The sequence below is a fragment of the Poecilia reticulata genome, linkage group LG17 (assembly GCF_000633615.1).
Source record: "Poecilia reticulata strain Guanapo linkage group LG17, Guppy_female_1.0+MT, whole genome shotgun sequence".
NCBI classification, from domain to species: Eukaryota; Metazoa; Chordata; class Actinopteri; order Cyprinodontiformes; family Poeciliidae; genus Poecilia; species Poecilia reticulata.
In genome coordinates, this window is record NC_024347.1 from 26,367,469 (window position 1) to 26,391,875 (window position 24,407).

Consider the following 24,407-nt stretch of genomic DNA (forward strand, 5'->3'; position numbering starts at 1 on the left):
CCGTCCACAGGCTATTTCTACCACAAAATCAAAGAATGGAACCGATCCCAGTGACTATTGCCTCCTCTACGATCTAATAGATGGTAAACTATTTACTCATATTTACTTAGTAAATATTTTCTCCAATTTAAAAAAACTGATTTCATTTATTTTTGTTGTTGCTGTTTTTACCTAAAAAAGCAAGCGTRCTGACCCAGGCAGAAGGCTACAAAGAAATCTGCAAATAGGAGAAGTGTCCCTCGATGTCATCAGCAGACTGTGACAAAGATCAAATCATTTATGTGTGAATGATTTCCCTAAAGGCTCATGTTTTTAGTTGCTTATACAATTTTGTGCCTCTATTGCATCAAGGTTCAAAATCAGTTCACAATCATTCTTTCTGTGCTATTTCTCTCTCTTCTTGTTGAACAATTATTGTGGAGATTTAATTTTATGGTGATGACTGTTATTTTTTTTTTCCTTTTTCTTCATCTCAGTTTGTGCAAATAAACTATGCATTAAAGGATAGTTCAACATTCGATCAGTCGAGCTTCATTCGTAGAGCGTTTTCAAACAGATTGAATGATACAGACAGACAATAAAAACAGCAAAAGTAACCAAAAAAAAGTTGAATAACACTATTTTTTAAGATTAAGATAGGAAAAAATTCTAAACACAAAGAGAAGTGAAAATATAAGATCCAAATATTTGATCAAATCTAAAGTAAACACACACTGTTTAGATCCAGTTTGAGAATGAAATATCCAGTTGAACCTAAATTTAAAGTCATCTTTAAATTTTAAAGTTATCTTTAAATTTAGGTTGACTTATGTGGTGGTAAAATGACACATTTTTTATAGCATGTTTTCTTTTCAATTCATTATGTGTGCACAAAACTCTGAGTGGTTTCTCTGCTTTATAAATGAAATGCTTTGTTTTGAACATTTTAATTTACTCCACACTGTGGAGAGGGTTTGGACCAACTCGCTGTTCAGCCCGGATTTAAAAAAAAAAAAGTGTTGAACTTGAGTGCTTGTGTGAGAGCCTCACATCCAGTCAGATTTATTATGCACCTCTTTTATTTACAACACAAATCATCTTCTTTATCCATGGAGTCGATCAAAAAAAAGAAAGAAAATGTCCAAAACAGACAGCAAATAGCCTGGCTTGTACACTATATACAAATAATGCAATAATGTTAACATCTTATACAGTTTGTCTGTGAGAATAAACTTCACATATCTGCATAAAGCATCTAGAGTGCAGAGATTGCTCCTTGTCTTTTCTTCTTTACCCTCTCTGGTGTACTGACTGCTGTCCGATGAGTCCCCTCTGCTTCCTTTAATATCACTCCAAATTAGCCCTAATGCTTAGCAGCAGGTGTCAAGACAGACTTGGAAAAAAAGAAAGAGCACTAAAGAGTCAGCCACGATTGATACATCAACACAGGAATTAGTCAGACTTCAAAATAAAGCAAGRAAACTGCGTCTAACCTCTAAGTGAGTAAGAGCTACAAGGAAATAAAAAGAATTGTAGACTATGGTATAACTTTATGGGCAATCACCTAGAGTCTGTCGAGCTGAAATAAAATGTTTTAAACTGAATTCTATTGACAGCTTCTTGCCCTTAATGCAATGCAAGACTTGAGGGAGGATAATTGCAAAGATATACAGTACAAAGTCTCCTTATTGGTCATGTGTAACTCACACTCTCATGAGCCCTCGCCATTAGTAAACAAACTCACACGACATCAAGCACAACACCTAGTAAAGGCTTTCCCCCTTCTCCAAGTTACACTGGTCAATGTGGGTAGATCTAAACTGTAGATCTAAAAACAGTTTCTACTGGTTTCACGTATTGTTTATAGATTTAATGATGAAAACTGGAATAGCAATGAGGAGAGATTTTACAAAAAGTCAAATGATGAAATCCTTTCAAACACCCAGTAGAGACCTGCTAATACAGTCCTGTCATTTAACCCCTCAGATAAAGACGGGTAAAAGAGCAGTTCAAGGTTGACAAATGTTGTCTCAAATCAAATCTGCATGCGTTAGCTTTTGCTGTATGTAAATTGTATCTATTACAAATGATGAAGCTAAATGTCAGAGTCATCAGCCACAGTTCACCCAGAGCTCCTCTACATAGCTGATTTAGGGGAACGTCTCCAACTTCTGATCTACTTCGATACATTTTCSCCTTAACATCGGTGAAAGATAACATCTTTCACTGATTTAATAGAACAAAAATCAATGATGAACACAAATATTCAAGAAATYACAAATCATCTACCAAAAACACCATACAACTGTAGTAAATGGAGAACCTCAGGGCTTCAAACAAAAACAATAAAGCAAACAAATGGTTCCCTCGGTTTAAGAAATTCTCTCCRGGGATTTTCAATCAATGTCCTTACTGTAGTAAATGTTGTGCATGTTGAAAAGGAGATTTTGTGGAACGTTAATTCCTGTTRCGTCCACTTTGAATGGTGCAGGTGTCTTGGAGTTGAGTGTTCTGCTGCCCCAGGACACTGTACATCACTGCATCACTGCAGTGTTCCCTTTATACTGCACAAGACATCATAACACATTTTTTAGTCCATTCCTGCTTCAAACACATGAATGAACACAAATGTTTGYGAATCCAGTTTTTTTAAACCGAGGGAGCAAATTTCTAGCACTTCTATTTTTGCTTTGCCAAGAGGCTCTTTGAAACCTCCACAATACTTTTGCATTTATGGCATTCCATAGACAATTCCAAAATAAGACATTAAACTAGCATTCATGAGTGTTATCATTTGCATCTGTACATATAATACGTAAAAAAAAAAATGGTTTAAAAACTCTCATTCCTGATCATTTTAACTCCATTCTACAACAGAGAGTTTATCTTTCATTACAGCGATTAGTTTGACTGATTAAGTTAGCTGAAACAATATAAGATTTACATATACAGTTGAGTTGTATATACGTGTGTACAGAATATATGAAATGTCATGGTTTCATAGTATATATTTAGAATTGCGTTCATCAGATTTAACTTCACTCGTTTTGACTTTCCAATACGCAATTGGAATCCAACAATATTTAAATAGTTATAAACATTCATTAGTAATGTGTTAATTTGTTAATCTAACCAACCATATGTATCCGTTTGTATAACGTCTAATTGAGGTTACTAGTGTAGAAAACAGAAGACACAGGCAATATTGGTTTAAAATTTTTCCCCTAACACAAAAATTCAGCAAACTGTGAGATTAAAACAACAAATCATGTCCTGGTAAAGCTTAAAAAGGCTTTCTTCTCAAAAGCAGTTGAATTCAGCAAAAAATAAATAAATAAAAATAAATAAATAAAACAAACAAATGTTTAAAAGTTTTATAAGAAGATAGATAGCTAATAAAGTTTAAGTGCTTCTGGTATTAAAAGAAGCAGATTTTTTTTTTYCCTTCTCTTGTTCCGTTTTCCTCGCTATTCCCTGTCGGGCATGGGCCGGGATGACACTCTGCCTGCACTGCACTCTGTAAAACACCACGTTTTCACCATAGTGACACATATACTTAAGACAAATATGGAAAATCTGATCCAATTTATTTTATTTTGAACAAAAAGCAAACTTGTTTCTACGGATGTGACTATAATATAAAGCTCTATTACATTTATAACATTGTCTTCTGCATTTATGCCTATATCTTTACATCTATAAACAACTCTAGAGAAAAAAGGAGATMATTCCAAATTTTACATTGCTTAATTTTATGAGTAAAATTGTTCAATGACAAAATAAAATTTACTATTTTGAATACATGTATTTGCATAAAAAATGGCAAATGAGATAAAATGGCTGCCTTTCATAGAGATGCTGATTTAAAACTTTACACTGGTCTCTTAAATGTTTTCCAAAGCTAATTTTATCACATTGTTTTTATTTTAATACATAGAATTTAAAAAAATATAAAATAAACATCTCCTAAATTTAATCAAATGTTTTATTACACATACTTTCGTGCAAAAGATTATACCTTTTTTTTTTCATTCTGCCCTTTATCGAGTACAACTAGAAGTGTAACAATACAAACAAACCAAATTTACGCACTGACTTACCGGAGAAACAACGGAAACTGACTTCCGCAGATGCACAGAAATTTCTCATCTACTTTTGACTCCACTAAGTGAGACGGCGAGCAGGCGCAAGGGCAGGAGCACAGCAGAGAACATGTGCAGTGCTTATTTGTTCTGCAGACCTCCCATGATGTCATCTTACTCGTCTTAATTTGTGTTGCCATCAACGCCAATGCATGTTGCTCCAAGTTTGCCATTCGGATTTTCAGAATACATGCCATGGTTGCAAATGTTTGTTTTGTTGCAACTAGAAATATTCCAGAGCAGCCAAATTAATATATTTTCTAAGTGAGAAAACAGTGTAGTAGCCTAAGTTCTGGTCACTCGGGCATATTCTCAGGTGTCTCATTAAAAGGACTTTTAAAAGTAGAACTGGTTTGATGGAAAGTTTTAGGAGTTTAAAACCTTGGTACACTTTGGAACCGGCCCATGCCTTCTTCTGACACAAACACTTAAAAGGTTGCTAAACTGGTTTAAAGTACATGAATCAACATAGATAATGATAAATTATAGCAGAGCTCAGTACTTACATAACAAGGGTGATTATTCATTCTTTCACACGTACACACAGACAAATTCACAACAAAATCTTCTCTCTCTCTTTCTCTCTTGTGAGGCTGCAAATGAAAGCTGATCTTTGGCAGCTGACATTTTCGAGATCTCCTCTGTGGACCGAAATGTCCTCAACTTCTGGTTTAGCGTTGCATTTTGGGCAGTAGTAATGACTTCACACGCATTTTCTGTCTTCCCGCTGTGTCACTCAGTATCCATCCTCCACACCAGTGGAACAGAAGGAGAAAGGATTGAAGCAATCTGTGATTAAGGCAGTCTCATTAGTATTGCAGAGTGTTTGTTTTTTTTATTATTATTTTGGCCCCTGTTGTGGAGACAGACTGCCACAACAGTCATGAGTTTCTTTTGCTCCTTCTTTTCTGTCCTTACAGAGAAGATGAGTAGGTGTGAACAGTAGCGGTGAAAGAAAATCAGAGTGTGATCCAAAACGTTAGATCCATGGAGGAAGAATATCCGATCAAAAACAACATCAAGCTGTAATCCTCTTTGGAAGAAAAACGTCATATTTGGTTTATGTATGATATTCGCATCTCCTCACGGTGAATTATGTTTTACAGGGGTCCTAGACTAAAAAAAAGCACAACCCAGGGCGATTGAATTAAGTAAAGTAGAAGCCTAGATCTAATTTGTCCTCTGAAGTCAGTGCTAGGGGGCTTTTTCAGCGGCGTGCAGAGACGGGGATAGACAAAGATCCCGCTTACAGTAGATTATTTCTGTCTCACTTAACTGAGTTCATTTCGAGATCCAGAGAAAAATCAAAGCAGATACATACACATTAGTAGGACAAAGAAGATGAAGCTCTGCCACTGTCATCTACTGAGGTCAGCTGATAGTTTCCCTTCCTTGTAGCGCACAGTTCACATGTTCCAGCTGTCCTGAGATCTGCCCAAACGGCAAACCTCGTGTACTGTACTTCTTTACAGTCCTTCAAGTTATAGGGCTTTAAGTAACAACTTTCTCAGAGCTCTCTATACTGTAACAGTCCCCTTAGACCCACTCCTGCATGGAGCGCTTGCAGTACAGTATGTGCCGCTGCGTGCTCTTCCTCCTGAACTGGAAAACGGTGTAGAGGAGGACCATCATGCACAGTGCCAGGACGCAAGGAATGGCAATGGCCACAGCCTTCTCCGTACCCCCAACGCTGTCCAGTTTGATGACGACATCCACGTCGTTGTTGTCACAGTGCCTTTCGTCTGCCGCCGGGGGATTCCAGCCCCAGTCAGGGTCAGCAGGGAGGCCGTCGCAGCCCATGAAGTCCCTCAGAATAGACCTGGGGTAGCCGGGCTCCACGCGAAGCAGCTGGTTGTTGAACTTCCAGTACTCTTTTCCCTTGTAGAAGTAGGTAAAACCTGCAATAGAGATATGAAAATAAAAGGGGAAAAATTAGTTTGTTCGGATTATTAACTATTAGTCTTGTTATGGTAGACTTAATGGTGACCGGTTCAGTTATTTTGCTGTCAAGTGACGCACTGCAAGTGGGATGTCATTATGATGATGTCTGATAGTATACTTTCATGCTGAGATGTTTAGGCATAAAATCATTCTGAAGATGGAAAACATATCTATTAAACTGTTACTATAAAATCCATCATCGAAAAATGAACCGCAAATTTACAAGCATAAAATTATTACATAAAATTAACAATCCAAATGTCATCAAATAAGTTGAAAAAGGCAGAAACAAATTAAACTTTTCAAATAAAAAAATWATAATAATTTCAGGGTCTAAAGTTTAGTTCTGTCATCACAGATTGAAATTACAGTGAAGACAATGAAGACTATATTAATATATGGCACGATTGTTCTTGGAGTAAAGGACAATACAGTGAGATTGAAAACATTTTTCAGTACAATGCTAATAGATATGTATTAGCTAATATCATTATGCTAATATATATTTAAGCCCCAATTAACTAAATCTCTTAAAAGATAAAAACATGTAAAAGGAGTATCAATTCAAACAAAAATAATGAATGAAATTTAATCAGAAATGGCGTGTTAAAAACTATTTATATCCTTACTGAATACTTAATATTGCTGTCCAACTTTTTCAATGGTATTTTTGGTATTTTGGTATTTTTGATTATTTATCTTTACTTTGGAGCTCTAAATATTGTTGCTTCCAGAGAGAAGAAACGTAAAGATAAAATGTCATTAAAATCAAGAGACTACTTCATGTCCACATTTATTTACACATCAAATGTGCAAGTATAAAATGACTGTTATGATCTAATGATGATCATTTTAAAAAGGTTTAAGCTTTAATTTGAGTTTTCTTATTCATGTGTGAAAAAACCCTACATGAGAAAACAATAACATACCACTACTGATTATACTTTGTCAATACAACCCTCTTTTGCATATAGAACAGTATTTTGTCTCATAAGAACAAAACTCTTACATCAGGTCAGAGCCTACAGATAAGAAAACTCTGCAGGATGAATGTCTGGGAACTGTGATGGCCATGGAAGAAAGTTGCTTTCATATCTGGTCAACCATTGCTGTGTAGACTTTCTGCCTTTTTAGGAGTCAGTGATGGTAAATTAAATTTTTTTCTGACAGAAACCACCAGATTTTAAAACAAAATTTCCTGGCATTTTCAAAAAGGCACTCGAGGTTAGCAAACAACACAAGCTTATACATCTGACATGAAGACATAAAATAATTGTTTTTCCCCATTTTCTTCCCCTAACAACCAGTTTGGATGTGGATTGTGTCTAATATTTTTTATGGAGACTTTTCAAGATAGCCTTGCTTGATGTAGTTCTCCAACAGTGAGCTCTGGAAGTTATTTAACATCCCTTAAAAACCTCCACACCCTTTGTGATGGAAAGATAAATATTGATCCCACTACAGCATTTATTTCATGGGGATCTTTAGAGATTCCTATAATTTTTGCAATCCACATACCATTTGCCTTGTCCACAAAAGCTCCCTGTGGAGAGTCAGGGATGCCCTTCCAGATGGTGATGGGTTTAGGGTAACCTGGGTCCATCGTCCTCATGTCCTCGTTATACCTCCAGTATCTAAAAAACAGAAGAGAGGAAGTGATAAATACCAACAGTCTGCTACTTCATAATTGATCCAATATGGACAAAGACTCTGTTCTCACAAAGACAGAACAGTTTTTTCTGCTACTATTTAAGACATATATAATTAGAACAAAAGCATGAAGTGTGTAGGTACTGCACTTTCTCTGTTCCTAAGATGCACACGAAGCAGAATATCCCCAAAAAAGAACAAGGTAAATTTGCTGAATTGTTTTTTTGGAGCCAGATAAAAATATGTAAGGCATTTATCTGCAGAGTCACAGCCTTTTGCTTGCATTTTCATATTTTGTAGTTGTTCATGTTGCTGTTTTTAGGGATGCTTTAGAGTTGCCGACAGCAGCTGGTGATGATGTGAAGAGCTAAGCAAATAAAATTAGATTTGAGCATCTCTCCAGCTCTGTGCCTACTAACTTATTAGATTTTCCAACACAACTTACTTTTATCAACCATATCCCCCTGTGTTTTAGTTTGCAAAGGCAATAAACTGAATGCTACAATTTCATAAGATGTGTTTTTAACGGTTCGATCTGAGTGCTTTGGTATGTTTTATTAAAGCTTCCTTTTATATTTCTAATGGACTCGTGTTAAACTCTTGCTTAGTGAAGAGATGAGAACTAATTTAAGCTCTAAGTTTGCAAACTAAACATGAAAATTTGTTCTTACTTTAGTTATTAATGAGAGTTGAGTGGATGTTACTTGCTATATAAAATTTTAAATGTGTAAATATACAGGATTTAAGCAACCTGATCGCCAGTGTTTCTTATATAAATGCTTAAACGGGTGGAGTCATTATTTTTATCCCAAAACAAAAATTTAAAAAAAGTTTACTTTATCTGTAGTTAGACAGAATTACTCCAACTGATACGATGGTACTTTTCAGAAAAAAAGACCATTAGCTGACTCATTTCACATGAGGGGAAAATCCAATCAATCAGTCATCCACGGCGTGTCTATCTGCAATGCAGATTAGCCTCAGAAGTTTTTGTGAGTGACGAGCTCCTCACACGCTGCTGCTGCGCAAACCCGTAAAACTATAGATAAAAAAAGCCATTTGAATTAGAGCACCATCAGCCCCCCGTCACACATCCCTGCTGAGAGATAAAATCAACTTAAAAATTATCCGCACAACATCCCCCTTTTATTAAATGGAAGAATCTGTGGATGGAGATGACAAAGTGTTTTGTCAGCTCCATCCACAGGGTCCTGTGACCTTTCAGGATATGATTTATCTCAACAGCTGAACATGTGAGTCAGACGGGCATATTCTCATACTGTACAACGGCTCTGACGCATGTAAATAAACAACAGATCTTCTCCTTTAGGCATTCTGGAGAGAAAACAAAAATAATTTTGAAGTTCCTTTGAACTAAGCTAACACCTGGCCCCATAAAAAAAACTTGAGTGTCACTTTTGTGGCTACAAAAAAAATGCACTCAGGTGAAATCAGGAATAAAATATTTCACATGGAGATTGTTTAAAACACAGCTTGGGCTTTATTTGCTTGTCTTGTCTTCAAAGTAAGTAAGTATAAGTCTCCTTTTGTCTCATGTTCGKAATTCATAAATTGAAATACTAATATTAAAAAAAAAGATTTTTCTTTTACATGTTTTAATTAATTTATTTTGATATTATATAATATTATATTGGCTAAAGCACCTGCAATTGATTTTCAACAGCGCCCCTATCGGATGACTGGAACATACAAGTTGTTAAAAAGGCCAAAACCATCCTAGCCAGTAGAGACCACCCACATTTAGAGGATTGTTTCCCGTCCCTCAAGTCAAACACAGACCAACCATAAGGCGCAATCAGTACAAATGCTTTTTGTCCCGAGCACAATTAATACTTCTAGAACATTTTATTACTTGTTGACGTGTGGATTATGCCTCGACTGTCTTTGACTGCCGCTGTGCTCCAAATTATCCCTTGTGGGGACAAAGACGAAGTGAAGTGAAGTGAAAAACTGGCACTGGAACTAATGATCCAAACAAACCTGTCTCCTTTGAAGAAGTAGGTCTTAGCGACATCTTCCCACCAGACGGCCGTCTCGATACTCTGTGTGGGCATGCCGCTACCGAACAGAGAAATGTCCTGAGGGTAGGAAGGCTGAAGATGCCGGTCCTTGAACACCCAGAAACGGTTTCCTGAAACACAGAAACAAGGTTAGTAAGCGCAACAACCTGGAATCACACCAAATAAATAAATAAATAAATAAACTGCAAGATTCCTGCTTGTTCTTGCCCCTCTTTGTGGGTTATTTTTTCTTCATGAGATTTCACAGACCAGATGTTTCATAAGCTTGTTTAAAGATTATCTTCGCAGCACAGAATGTAAGCTTTATGGTGCTCTGAAGGCAGCTCTGCTGAGTCTCGTTGTTTTGAGTCTTATTGAAGTTATTGTTGCGTTTAATTCAATTTGATCATAAGTGCCTCGGGCCGAGGGAAGAAAGCTGTTGTGGTGCAGTGTTTGCATGTGCTTGTGTGAGTGCTAGGTGGCTAGACGCTCACGTGCACACACCCACGGTGTACGCACATGGTTAAGTCCTTCAGAGTGAATAAATAAAGCATGAGGCTCTCTGATCCCACTGGGTGACAGATGTCATGTTAATCTGTCTGATGGACGGATGTCTCTCTGGGACCTACACCCATTCTCCAACCATGCAGACGTCTACGAAAGCCCACAGTGAACCACTCTGGATTCAAGTAGCAAATAAGATATTGTGTGTTTAAGAGCTGACAGTTCAAGTTGTATCAGTCAAGGTGTTTTCAGATTGATATTTTACTAAAGCACCAACAACACCACTGTTTCTTTTTGTTTGTTTTGATGTATTTATCTGAGATTTCATGTGATGAACAATTGGGGAAAAAAAAATGATACGTGGTGCTCAATTTAAAAAAAAAAATCTGCAAAGTATTTAGTACATATCTGCAAACCAGAATTCTCAAACTTTGTAGGACCAACTTTTGCTGAAAGTACGGCTACAAATCTTTTGGGTTGTCTGTAGCAGCTGAAAAGCTGGCTGATTCTGACCTCTGCATCTCTGTAGCTGCAGTTTGCTGTGACCGCTACATATATTGTGACAGATGAGACGACTTGTGGGCTTCATATGAAAAGTTGTCAAGGACTGATAGAGGTTATAACTGTTAATGTCCTGTCAAAAGATTCTCCCATCTGACTTTCGCATCTCTACAGCTCCTCCAGAGTTACCATGGGCCACTTGGTTACTTCTCTGATCAATTCTCGATACTCCTTGCTTAGCCTGTTAGTTTAGGTGAACATCTAGATAGTTCCAGACTATTTACATTTTATTTTGTGGATTGAGCAGTGTTCTGTGAGAAGTGCATAGCTTATAATAAACCTGAGGCCTTTACAGAACAGATGCATATATACTGAGATTAAACTATGCTGTTGTGGACTTTATGAATTAGTTGACATTGACATTTGAATTGAAGGGATTATTACAAATCCACAACAAAGTGTTTAGATGTTTGTTTGCAAAAAAAAAAAAAAAGTCAATCATCTTGCTTCAATTCCCTGCAATTCAATTCACAAATATATACTTTATATTACCTTTAAAAAATACGAACTTCCCTTCACTGTTTTCATACACTGCATCAATTTTGGGAGGCAAGCCTTGCCAGAAGTGGTTGATCGGCATGGGGTAGCCTGGGACTACTGAATTGTCCCGTACCCTCCAGAACCATTGGTCCTGCAGAAACAAACCATGCAAAATTGTTGTTACCTGACGTGGCTGAAACGTCAGCAGGAATGCTTTCCTCATGGTGATAATTAGCTTTACCTTGAAGACAAATAGCTCCTGGCGTAGAATGGCCAGAGTGTTGAAGCCTCCGTCACAGATGTTTGGTTTGGAGTTGGGGTTAGACGGCTTGGACCCCTGCGGAGGGCGATGGGGTCTGGCATGGCGGTCGTGTTTCCGGGGGTCTGAGGGCGGATGGAAACGAGGAGGTGGAACTGTAGGCGGCGGACTGGTGGGCTGTGGAGCTTTATCTGGTGGTCCTATAAATACAAACTGCAGCATTACAACCTGTTCCTGTGAATCAGAACTTCACTGCTGTGCTTTTATGATATTTAGCAATTTCAAAGACTGTCCCCGCTGAGAGATATTTTAACCAATGCAACCATTTCTTTTGGCACTGATTATTTTCCTCTTTTGCAATCTGTTAGTTGACTCATGTTGCTTTGAAAAACACAGATTGGCTGACCTCTTTAGCAGCTGACAAATGCTGTTTACTGGCATTCAACCCAGCATGACTGACGCAGCAGCAGTTGCAATGTTGACGAAGTTTCAGAGCTTTGCAATTTGATGTTTTGTGATGTGGTGCATCTCTAATAAAGTGCTGGAACAGTTTTAACTCCTACAAACTGTTGCTTAATGATTTATCATTTAAAAGGAGATTGTATTGTGGTACATTACCATAGATTTTCTGGATTCCCTGCAAGTCATCTTGAGGTAGTTTGAAATTCTCTGTGTCCATGTACTGATAGAAAGGAGCCATGATGGCAGTGGGGTCATTTGAGTGCTCAAGGCCGAGGGCGTGCCCCAGCTCATGAACTGCAACCAAGAACAGATCATTTCCTGGAAAGGGGAAGAGAAGATCTGCAGTGAGAATCAAAATTCTTGATTATATCCAGGACGACATAAACAGACTTCACACAAGTCTAAATGTTAGAAATTGACTCTTGTGTATTTACCCACATCAAATAATTGAAATATATAGCAAGAGGCTGTCTAAGTAGATTTCAGAACATACCAAATGTAAAAGACATGGCACTCACTCTAAGAGAGAGAAAAAAGAAAAAAATGACGCAATATCCATACATAATGATTAGGCTCAAAAAATTTGATAAAAACAATTTTCAACATTCAAAAAGTTGGTTCTTGTCTCCAAAACCATTTCCTGATTGCACATGTTGTTTTCTTTACCCACCATATGTTCCTAGAGTGTGTTCAAAAGTAGTTTTTTTATTATTATTATTATTTCAGGATTGTACTTTATTCATCTCCATGATATTTCTCATCAACTCTGACCAGTATCCCCGTCCTGTATGATTACATTCTACCATGCAAGCTGCCATGTATCTTGACTTCTTCTCTAATTATTGCACTCCTTCTTCATCCTTTTTAGCCTAGATAAATGGCCAGCTCTTAAATGTCTGTATGATGGACAAAGGAAAAGGGTTTAACTGAATATTATTTAGGGGTATCAGTATAGAGGGGATGGAAGAAAGTACAATTTACATTTTTCTGACTGTATATGTTAAAATATTTTAAAACAGTGGTTCACTTTCTTTCCAATTCCACACTTATATGATCATTTGCAATGGTGCATCAAAAATAGCCCTCATAAAATGCACTGAAGTTTGCTGCTGTAAGGTCATGTATTCAGGAAAAGCTCAAGGGACATGAATACTTTTATAAGGCACTATATCTCTCAGCTTCAGGCAATGAGACACTGCGTTTGCATTTGGATTTATTTTTATACTTTGTATTATTCTTATTTAGAGCTGGTTACTTCTATGTCTAATTTTTAACACATATTGATTCATATTATTTTGCACACATGCTGTGAAGAGTGTGTCCATTTGGGAAGTAAGCGTTTAGCGACAACAAATCAACCATTTTAATGCAAATGCATGACTCAATCAATGTTTGTTATCAAGGCTTTTCATTTTTTTCCCCACACATTTAAAAAATGTTGTAGTTTTTACCTGCTTGTTTAAACTGAAGGTTTTAGCAGTCTTGCACAGACGTGTGCATTTAATTTTGTTGTATTTTTATGGTTTTTCACACAAATAATTAAAACACATAGGCCACAATATGAAAAATAATTACTCGCTTTCCCTGCTCCACAGTTGTAATAAAAATTGTACAAGACATTATGAGTTAAGATTACTGGAAGTGAATCATGAAGCAGCAAGACTTTCTCCTCAGCTCGAATAAAGCAGAAGGACACACATTCACATTTGTTGCCAAGGACATGTACATAATGCACCTGAGCATTAAAAAATGTCGGCCAAGAGCCGCTGTGTGTTACCGAAACACACACACGAAGACAGATGCAAAAGTAAAAATGTCACAACCAGTGGATGCAGTCAGCTCAGAGTGTCAGTCTGATTTAGGAGGAATTACGACTCTTATGTACAAACAGTGACTGAACCTGTCCCGAAGAGATGGTTGCCCTTTGCGAGGATGATATGCACTCACGCCAGGAGCGCGGCATAAAACCACCACTGACCCTCAGCCAGCAGCAAAAAGGTTACACTTTCCCCCCTCCCACTTTCACCTCATCCAACCAACTTCGATATGCGAAAACGCCCCACAAGGATTCCCTGGAGACAGACCGGAGCTATTAGCACACATGTCAACATGCAGCATTTACAGATCCACTGCTGTGAAAACCCATTAAAGATGGTGCAGCTTCTTTGGCACACATGCTGAGACAGGATCTTTTTTTTTTTTTTTTTCCTCCTTTAGCGTCAGACCTCCAAATGGATGACAATGGCATGCTGCTCAGGGGCGAGCATGCATCTGACTTTGGGAGTCTAAGACTATTACCATTAGAGAACAAAAAGAGAGAGCGAAGGAAAGGAGCTGATGGGTGGCAAGTGGTATTCCTGCACAAACACAATGCAAGCCACAGCCCTCCTCCCTCTCTAATGGAAGGGGAGAAAGTTTGTGCACAGCAGTTGGATAATAGCGAAACCGCCTGGTGGTGCTTTCACAAGCCTTCTACCCCGTAGGTAGAGTAATTAGGGAGTGTTTGGTTGAATGCCTCAAAAAGGTATCCTATTCTCCTCTCTGAGCCGTACCACTGCAACCACTCAGCTACATCAAATTCAATAAATGTGGATAACCATAATCATGTGCCAGCAAAAGCAAAAGTCCTAAAATAGCAGCGCTCTCTATCCTGTCATCTGACGAGCTTATTATACAGACAGAAACCAAAGTCCTGACAGATGGGGGGATGCATCTTTATAGAGCGGCGCCGCATCAAACACATCTTAGCGTTCTTTGTTTTTGGCTGAGCGTCCCTCACACTCTGCCCTGCGATGCCGTCGTTCTCATAACACCCTCCAGCCAGGCCATCTGTACTTCCCTGATCTGGCATCCATCACTTCTTATCCATCTCTCCACAAGACTGCACTTTTTACTGTTTGCTCTCCTCACCTCTTCCTCTCAGGGTTATTTATTTCTCCATCATCTTTGTCGTCTGTCTCTCTGCTGTTGCCTCTTCTCTCCTTTTCTATTATATCTAGCATCAATGCATTTTTTTTTCTAATTTAGTCATGTTGCAACCACAAACCTTCTTATATTTTATTGTTTACAACATTTTTACAAGCAAAATCTGAAAAGTGTGGCATGCATTGGTATTCAGCCCTGCCCGAGTCAAATCAATTATATAACCACCTGCTAGTCCTTTGGTCTATGTCTATATCGGTTTTTCATAGATAGATATTTTTCCCCCTTCTTCTTTATGCACTAATTCAAAAAAAATTGATATCAATAAAAATGTCAGATTCTCAATTAGATTTGGACCATTACTTTAACTTAGCCATTCTAACCCAGGAACACGTTGGGGTTCTTTTAAAGCGTCTAATAAATGTTCTTTTGGGATTTTTTTACATACACCTCCATCTAGCTTCCTTGCTGCAGGGACACATCCCATCACCATGGAGATGGTACTTTAATAATACAGTTAGTTTTGTGCAACATAGCATTTTACAGATTATTCATTTGATTTTTAGATGATGCACTGAATAGTGATCCGTGATGCAATCATGCCCATGATGCAACATTTGTTTTGATTAAATTAACATTTAACAATTTGTTGACTTCTGAAGGGCATTGATTACACTGGGTTTTATTTAGGTGTATCAGAGTAAAGGGTGCTGGGAACATATACCGCAGTTTTCTGATTTTTGTTTGTAAATCACTTTACAAACAAAATAATAATTTTAATTTACATTCCCTTCTCACCGTCATGGTTGGGGTTTCCGAGGGTCCAGGGCTCATCTGAATCAAAGTGTGTGTCCCCTCCTATGCCAGGCCCTGGGAAATAGGCATGGGCGAGGAATCCGCCCTCCCCATCGAAGGGCGAGCTGTCACCGTGAAAGCCAGAAGCGAAGATGATGGTGATGTCCACGTCACGCCTGCCAGTCTCCAGGGCACTGTATGGAACGGCCTCGAAGCGCAGGGGAGTCACACCCTGCCACACATCAAACGCCCTCCGGATGGCATCATGAGTCTCCCGGGCACCCACCTTTGGTGTGATATTTTTTATGCTGCAGGAAGATAAACAAGAAGCTGCTTGAGAGGCTTCAGAGGGGTGGAGGCTGGCAAAACATGGAAGTACAATTCTCCACACTTCTCCCCTTTGAGTTTTTAGCTCATTAATTTGGAGTGAATATTTCCAGTTTTAAGAATGAAGCGACACTGGGTAAAAAAGTTACACTTGACACAACTATTTAAAGACCAACAGCTTTCACTGAACTTTTAACACAGCAGTCGTTATCAGTCCCTGGCAGGCAGAGAGGAAGGGGGAAATCATCTTCTCCTCTCTTTCTCTCTCTATCCACTCATTTTCGTGAATAAAGCTTGGGCAGCGGCGGCGGCGGCAGCACCGGCTCAGCACTGATTGACATTCCATTAGACGAGGTGGCTCATCAATTCAAATTCAGTGAGCAAGCAAGGAAGGATTTAAATAAATTGGCAGCGTTATCATCTATTACTGCTGTAACCTGTCAATTTGCGGTTGTGCTGCAGACCCGTTTATCAGTCCTCCTCAGGCCCATTAAAACCCAAAGTTTAATTATAGCAGATAAGATGAGTTTCACTATTTCTGCTGAGATTGTGGATAGTTTATTCTCCCAGTTTCATATATCAGGGTGAGGGCAGTTTGTTTGGATTAATGAACGGGAAAGAAATTGTGTAATGGTTCAAAACACATCCTAATTTGTTTTTAACTGTGCTACATGCTATTTATGCAATGAACAGCACACACGCAACACACAATTTAGGTGTTAATCTGTTGGTATGTGCATGTGTGAATACCCCCCACACAAGCAACATATTTGTTCAGTCTCTATGACAACATGTAGCATACAACCCCAGGTGGTTAGAGGGAGGCAGTAGAAATATATGAATAAATGGCGTAAAAGTAAATAAAATGAAAAGAACGAACAACATTTTCAAAATGTATTAAAAATAAAATAAGAAACATATATTTTTAAATATACAAGTTAATAAAAAATAAAAATAAAATAAACTACAAATTAAACAAACAAAAAAAATGCATGCTAGATTGAAACACTACTGAAATAAAATGCATTATGGGGAAAGTAATAAATCTGAAGAAACTTGCCGGCCATCACAGCTGATGTTTCTGTTTCTCACCTGTAGGTTATGTGCGTACGCTGCCACTTCTGCCCCGTCAGTGCGTATCTCCTCCTTCTTGACCTTGTGGCACTTTTAATTTTATCTGGAACTCCACAGCGTGGCCTCTGCATCCATCTAAAAAGTAAGGGAGAAAAAAAAAAAAAGTAAATGTTCCATTCAGCATTTTTTCCATCACAGTTCGCACTCTATATGATGACACAAAGCGCAGAAGTGAACTCGTCAGTTCTCTTCTCGGGCATTGAACCACAACGGCCAAAGAAAAAAATGGATGCAAAAACACTGCTAAACTACTTCTAAGACTACAGTTCTCATTCGTACAACATAATTTATCACAACTACTGAACAAACACAATATAATGGCAAAAACATTAGTTCTCACCTTAGAGTGATATCACTGCATGATCATGCAAAACGAGAAGAGGGAAAAGTGTTAAAACCTTCACCTGGTGTTGTTTCAGGTGAAGGTGAAAGGGGGAGCGGGAGGAGAAAAAAAATATCTGTATTTGTCCTTTAGCAGCCCATTAAGGTAATCATAGTTCCTACTGGTATTTCTAAAAAAGCAGGCTTTTCAGACTCAAATGTTCAGAATTCTCAATAAAATGTTGACCTACTGTTCAAGTATACATGGATGACAAGCGGCATCATGTGTCTTATTAAGGTGTTTGTGTTGCACGGGTTGTGTTTGTGTTGCACGGGTTGTGTTTGTGTATCTGCAACACATGTCATGTGTCCACTTACTCCTTGGTTGTCTCATCCAGCGTCCCTGTGACATTGAGACCGTAGATGCGCTGCATAGCAGCAATGGCTGACTGCATGGTTTTGGCAGAGCGCAGGACAGACATTCCCGGTTCTGTGTGGGGAAGGTATCCATACCTCTGTAGCCATCCCTGCAAGGGGTAAGATAAAAAAACAAAAAACAAAACAAAAAAAAACATAATCCTAACCCATCCCATCCAAGAACATTGCAATTTACACAGGTTTAATCAGACATGAAATAAAAAAAAATGCAAAGTTACAATAAAAAGCTACTTTAAATATAAAAGTGAAAGAAATGTTTGTTAGAGGAATGCTTGTTTCAAACACTCTATTCATGTTGTCTGTGCAGCATAAATGCAGATCACAAACATTCCTCCACTGCAATGCTGCTTTGCTTAAAGTTTCAAATACCACCGCAATCAAAAGAGAAAATATAACTTTGTTGAAATAACTTTAAGTAAATAAAAGTCTATTCTAACGACCTTGTTCCCAAAAGGTTTTTAATGATGTCCCGTGGAAGCCTATATGGGTAAGATACAATAAAGTGGGTCTTGTTACCTTGTAGTTTTAGGACAGATTTGCATAACAACAGGTATTATTTCTGATTTTGCAGGGTTGACTTTAATGATTTAAGCCACAAAACACTGCATCTGGTTTCGGCAACAAAGTGGAGAGGCTGCAGTATCAGCTGAAACAAGACAACCGTTTCCCAAACTTGGGTCACAAACCGCCAACAGAGGACTTAGGTTTCACTTTAGAAAACGATTACTAACCCTATTTAAAAAGCAGATTTTGCTATAATTCCCTTCAAAAAATAAAGACACTATTTGCAAACAGATTAATTTAATATTTGGATTTATGATAGTCTTTATTTTACCGGCAAGTGAATTCTTGTAAAGTTAAGCACTAATCTGGATCATAAGTCTCTTCCAGTGTTATGTTAGTGATAAGCTGAGGAGTTTTGGAAACAACGCCCTTATGCAAAAGTTGTGCTTTTTTGTTGTGCTTTATCATATTGCCTGGCTACTAGTTGAGTAACGGTTTAACTTTTCTGAAAAATTCAACTTTACTTTGAAAAAAAATCAAAGTAAACTTATATTCCTTAAGTTCCACTCTCCTCTTCCAGTCTCTTGGAAGATTAGTAGAGCACTTAGAGAGGGAGCGAGAGAAGTTCAATGACAAAGTCTTACAAGTGTAAGTGATCTGGATCTGCTCCAAAATATAATGGGTACATCCTTTGTCTGCACTTCAGCTCCCTACCAGGACTGATTAAATCCATGTTGACAGAATTGGCAAAAACCTGCTAACAGACAAACATTAATGAAGATAGATCTCACTATGAAGTATGAAGATGTGTGTCTTGAAGCAGTGACCACCTTCCTCCAAAGGTCGATGGGTTGATTTTTATACGTGTTTCAGATTGGGGAGTCCTCATTATTTAACCCAGAAAAACACTCTAAAATTAGACAGTTCAGCCCATATGTCCATCCAAATGCATGAACCCCATTCTTTCTTGGTGCGTACAAGGTTGGAATCGCAATGAGCTTCTTAGAACCCACTTTGGTTCACCAAATAAAACTCATATTAGTAGAAAAATTTGTGCAAGTTTTATGCGGGTCTTAAATGGATTTTAGAGAAAATCTTTTAAATCGAGTAACATAATCAGACTCCATCTTTTTTAAAGACTTATCTTGCATCAAATGTATACAGGCAATTTACATGGGGGACATTATGTAACCCATGAACAATGCCTTACGTGGCCCAGTTTCCCGCCCATGTCCAGCCCATGTGAGTACCATGTGTAAATGTTGACTGAGGAGTTCCCAAGCTGATTTCCTCCCATTGTCTGTACCTGCTTATCTGTATGGAGTTGCAAGGGGTAGGGCACCTACTTCCAGCTATCACTAAGCAAGAGGCACAGTTCAACCTGCACAGGTTGCCAGGATACCACGGAAACAAACAACCATGCACGCACTTCTAAGGGTAATTTAATAATCCCAATCAACATAACATGCATATTTTGAACCATGGATGCTGCAGTACTCAGAGAGAGTTCATGCATGCATTGGAGTGTCATGCAAACTCCATGCAGAGAGACTGCAGGCCTGAAATGAAACCCAGGACCTTCTTGTTGCAAGGCAACAGCACTAACAACCACTTCACCATGCAGCCCCCAAGCAGGTAGCCCAACCAGGTGAAATCAGCTTGTTCATACAGTTCACTGACACTATTTTTATTTTTTTTTCTCTTTAAGTTCTACAGTAACTAACATCTTAGGGGATATTTTCTCTCAATCTTCCAAGCAAATCTACTCATTCATGTCAATCCAAGTCCATTTTATTTCTCTCCAAATATGTTGAACTAGTCTCCCAAACATTTATAAACTGCCCCTGAAGTCACTCCTTTGTTTTTCTGAGTGTGTGCTTCAGTCTATTGATGTTTTGGAAGATAATTAATCTGAGGTCCAGAGAATTCTGGTATTCTTGAAAAATTTTAATACTGGGTTTAGTCATCTACCCATCTTTGCAGAATTGTTGCACTTCTTCTGCTGCAACACCACCAGATCATAATGCTGCCACCTCCATGCTTCAATGGGCAGTGAGATATTTTTGCCATGGTTTGACAGTCTCTAAGGTGCTTTTAGGCAGAGCTTAAATAAGCTATCATGAGCCGTTCAGTGACTGTTGGCTTCCGACAGGTCACTCTACCACAAAGCCTGATAAATGGAGCGTGTTAGTAGTAATTGAACTTCTAGATGGTTCTTCTATTTCCACAAAGAAACACCGAATCTTCATTTTAGCGACCTTTGAGTTATTTGTACCCTGTGGCAAAGGGTCTTGTTCCATAATAGCTCAGGTTAAGAGGGGGTCCTGGAGGTTTTGTAATTTTCTGTAAATAATAGACAACGGTGTTATTTTCAGAATGCTCTGATCTTGGAGGCCTAGAAATAAATTCCCTTGAAACTTCATTGCTTGGTTTTCACTGTAATATGCACCATTAAGTGTAAGACTTTATGTAGTCCACTGTTTTCCATTCCAATTCAAGTTCAGTCAACTAAGCATATTGGATCAGGTTACAGAAGCATGTCAATGGAAATCAGGGGCACTTGAGCTTAATTTAAGCCCTATTTACCAAAGTCAGCATATTCACCTTGGTTAAATGCATTTTTTTATATAAAGTTACAAATCAATCTCTGAAAACACAGTTTTATGCTGTATGGGCTATCATTCATTGAAAACTAAATTTTAACTGCATTGTATTATAACTGGGATTGAATTGGAATGAAAGAATTATAATCTGTTTATATGATTGGGATGTGTTCATAAAACATTTCTGAATGTAAACTGAGTTGTACCCTTTTACAAGTGTTTGTCTTGTAAAAGGGTCTTCAGATGACAGTTGTCTTGAATTAATGGTATAAATATAAACTGTATTTAAAATAATTTGAAATAGACTCAAACTGGTTTTAGAATAAGACTATGGAGTAAGAAAAAAAGTGCAATAGGGAATACTTTCTGATAGCATTTTGTATTATTTGAACAGCAAAAGGAATGATTGTTGCTGTTTTTTTGGGGGGAAAAAAGGCTGTTAGATATTCTCATTTGACATTTTTGTACAAATATTTTTATTCAGGATTATTATGCAGTGAGAATCTCATACCACCCAATGCCCTGCACCGACTGTTATCTATCATCTTACTCTTTTATGGTCAAGCCTCTACAGTGAGCCTGAAATGCTTATAGGAGCTAGTCAGCAAAATTGAAAATGTGCATCGTTAGAAACGGTCCACTCGGCAGGGCTTTAGATTTAAATGTATTCACCAGAAGCTGAGAAAGCACTGACGGTGACAGCAGTCAAGTGTTTGTGTCTTTGCAGCTTCCGGTTGGTGTGTGTGCATGTGAAAGACTGCGGCCCAGTCCTCTTTTCATCCTCTACGAAACCAGACTGGGGCTTAATGCATACAAAAAGAATTGCCAGACTCAGACCTAAAGACATCAGGTTCAGGTGTGTCCACATCATCTGGAGCTGATCTGCTTCCTCTGTCCATCCCTCCATATTTCTCCCCAATCTTTCCTTCTCTGCTCATCTAAACCTCTTGTTTATCCTCGTCTTGTCTCTGTGGCTTGTGTTTTGTCTATAGACAGTGATTTTTAGACAGATCCTGGACGGACTGAAGCGAGCCATTAAATTGAATAATGATGCGTGTGTGTTACTGTCAGTTTCAGCGTTTAATTTCTCCAGAGTGGAAGGAGGAGGGAGGCAGGGGAGGGAGGGGTGCAGCCTGTGGTGAGGATGGAAATGATATCAATTAATCAGGTACAAACTAGCAAATCCTATTATGCAACTTGTAAATGTTTAATCTTCTTTAACACTATATGATGCYGTCAAAACATCCCCCAGCCTCACCTCATGATAACCTGCCATGAAAACACCTTCAATGGGAAAACAAGCATCATATCTAGTTCAAACACCGCAATGTAACATCCTCATATGAGCTGTTTCACTATAAATGAAGGATCCAAGAAGCAAAATATTTTTATTTGCAGCTCATAATGTCTCCATCATGATCCTATACAGAGCCACAGCGCGCTGATCCAGTCTGCATAGCATATATGTTGTTTTTCCACGCAGAGGCAGAGGATGTGGAGGAGAGGAGGAGGGAAGGCCGTGCAAAGAGAGGAAAAAAAAAATCTTACCTCAACGCTGAACTGATGCTGCTCCTCTCCGTACACGGATCGTGAAATCCAAAGCAAGACATGCAAGCAGAGCGCTGCCGCGTAAAAGCAATCCGGTGGTTTTCTTTTACTGACGGATACTAAGGTCATAATGACCCGCTTTTCTTCCCGACTGTTTATTAGGAGAAGCCGCCTGTCTGCTTTGTGTCAAATGAAAACCATCGGTGCGGGCTGTCAAGGCGAGATTCGGCTGAATTCAAGAAGCGTCTTTTAATTTAAAAATAAAAATAAAAGACCAGATGATGGTCGAGGAAACGTGCTCGGGTGTCAAGCAGAGATAACTCGGCGCGCTATATTTGCTGTCCTCGCCATTCTGRTTTACAACAGCGGCTACATCCATCCACAGCGGTATCAATGGCCATGTACAGTAAAGCTACCCAGTCTGCGCAAGATAGGCTCCCTCCCGACTCGACGCCTGCGCTTTGATTCCGCACACAGCGCAGCATCACAAGAGCTGCCCTATAGGCTGCAGACTGCATGAGAGAAAACCCTTCAGGACGCTCTGTACAGCTGCAGCTCAATCGGAAATCACAATATCATCGACAAGTCCTTTTATCCAACACCGTCACTGTTTGGAATTTGTGTAAATAGAGTCAAGACTCTGAGCAAATTGGATCGTTTCTGACTTGTCTGTGCTTGGAAGACTTTTTTTTATTCATCATCTATGTGGAATGATGACAAAGGGCAAAATGTCATTTAAAAAGAAGCTGAAAGTTCGCAATGTCGTATGTTAATGGAAAAATTAAGTGGAAGGAAAAAAAGTGGCTGAAATAAGCACATGATCGACAAGGATACCTGCGGTTTTAAGAGGATTGCGAAACAAAGCCAATTCAAGATATTGGAGGAAATTCACATGTTGTGGACTGTAGCTGAAGTAAAACGTTAACCCTTTCCAGAACATGGCATTGGATGTACTGATCCCCTCCTGAAATAGTGACATCAAAGAGAAACGCAGCTAAAAATAAATGAAAATATATTTTTTAGTTCATCATAAAATTGGAATACAACATAATATGAACAAAGAACATATTTCTAAAACAAGAATCCTATTTTATAGCCTACACAGTAATAGAAGTCAGTTGACTTGTCCAGCCAACCATCAACGGCACCCTTCCCAAGAAGGGTAAGGTGCAAACGCCATTGGTAAAGAATTTGGGAGATCAGAGTGCTGCATATAAATGGAAATTTAAGTGGAAGTAATAAGAAGGTGGTTAAAAAAGGTCCACAAGCAACAGGCAGTCTTAAAAAGTATTTAAGCAAACAATTATAACAAATAATTTGAAAGAAATTTTCAAGAACCCAGGACATGGGCTACAACAGTCACATTCTTTGTGTTATGATGTGAAATTAAAAGAATATGAACTGTTGAAGGCTAACAGACTTATGTATTAATACAGACATTTGGAGAAATGCGGACGTAAAACAAGGACTGTCGTGTTTCTACCTCTTTGAAACAGATCATTTTTGATAGAAGCAAAAACAACCACAAGGTGGCGGCGTTTCATCGTGGAATTTAAAAAACGGCTATTTCTATTTCTGTGGTGTCACATTTCAATAAAAAATACTACATACATAGCATCACATAAAATATAGGAACATAATTCATATGTAAATGAAAAGAAAAAGCATTTTTTTGTCAGTATATTGATTCTTGGGCAATAAAATAATAATAATAATAATAATAATAATAATAATAATAATAATAATAATAATAATAATAATAATAATAATAATAATAATAATAAAACAACAAGGAAGAAATACATAAAATCTACAT

General features: G+C 38.2%; 1 protein-coding gene across 2 annotated transcripts; it reads right to left on the minus strand.

The window, feature by feature from the left end:
• Window positions 1–1,009: 1,009 nt before the first annotated feature.
• mmp16b (matrix metallopeptidase 16b (membrane-inserted)) lies at window positions 1,010–23,116 on the minus strand. Of its 2 annotated transcripts, XM_008434553.2 has the most exons (11): window positions 22,592–23,114; window positions 17,877–18,025; window positions 17,518–17,532; window positions 17,136–17,252; window positions 15,720–16,024; window positions 12,156–12,317; window positions 11,520–11,737; window positions 11,291–11,429; window positions 9,714–9,864; window positions 7,581–7,696; window positions 1,010–6,019 (listed from the first exon to the last, which is right to left on the minus strand). In XM_008434553.2, exons 1-11 carry the CDS (start codon window positions 22,718–22,720, stop codon window positions 5,658–5,660), a joined length of 1,863 nt encoding a protein of 620 aa, XP_008432775.1. In that variant the 5' UTR covers window positions 22,721–23,114; the 3' UTR covers window positions 1,010–5,657. The 2 variants fall into 2 exon arrangements, with proteins under 2 accessions (XP_008432775.1, XP_008432776.1); XM_008434554.2 differs by lacking the exon at window positions 17,518–17,532 and having other exon boundaries at window positions 22,592–23,116.
• Between the last annotated feature and the right edge of the window lie 1,291 nt (window positions 23,117–24,407).

What these genes read in the sequence shown, in the direction of transcription:
- mmp16b (XM_008434553.2), bottom strand. Translation starts at nt 22,720, where the DNA reads ATGACCTTAGTATCCGTCAGTAAAAGAAAACCACCGGATTGCTTTTAC. An exon ending in GGGAATCCAGAAAATCTATG is followed by an intron (nt 11,738 to 12,155) that starts GTAATGTACCAC and finishes TTGTATTTATAG; the next exon opens with GACCACCAGATAAAGCTCCA. An exon ending in TACTTCTTCAAAGGAGACAG is followed by an intron (nt 7,697 to 9,713) that starts GTTTGTTTGGAT and finishes TCTGTTTTTTAG; the next exon opens with ATACTGGAGGTATAACGAGG.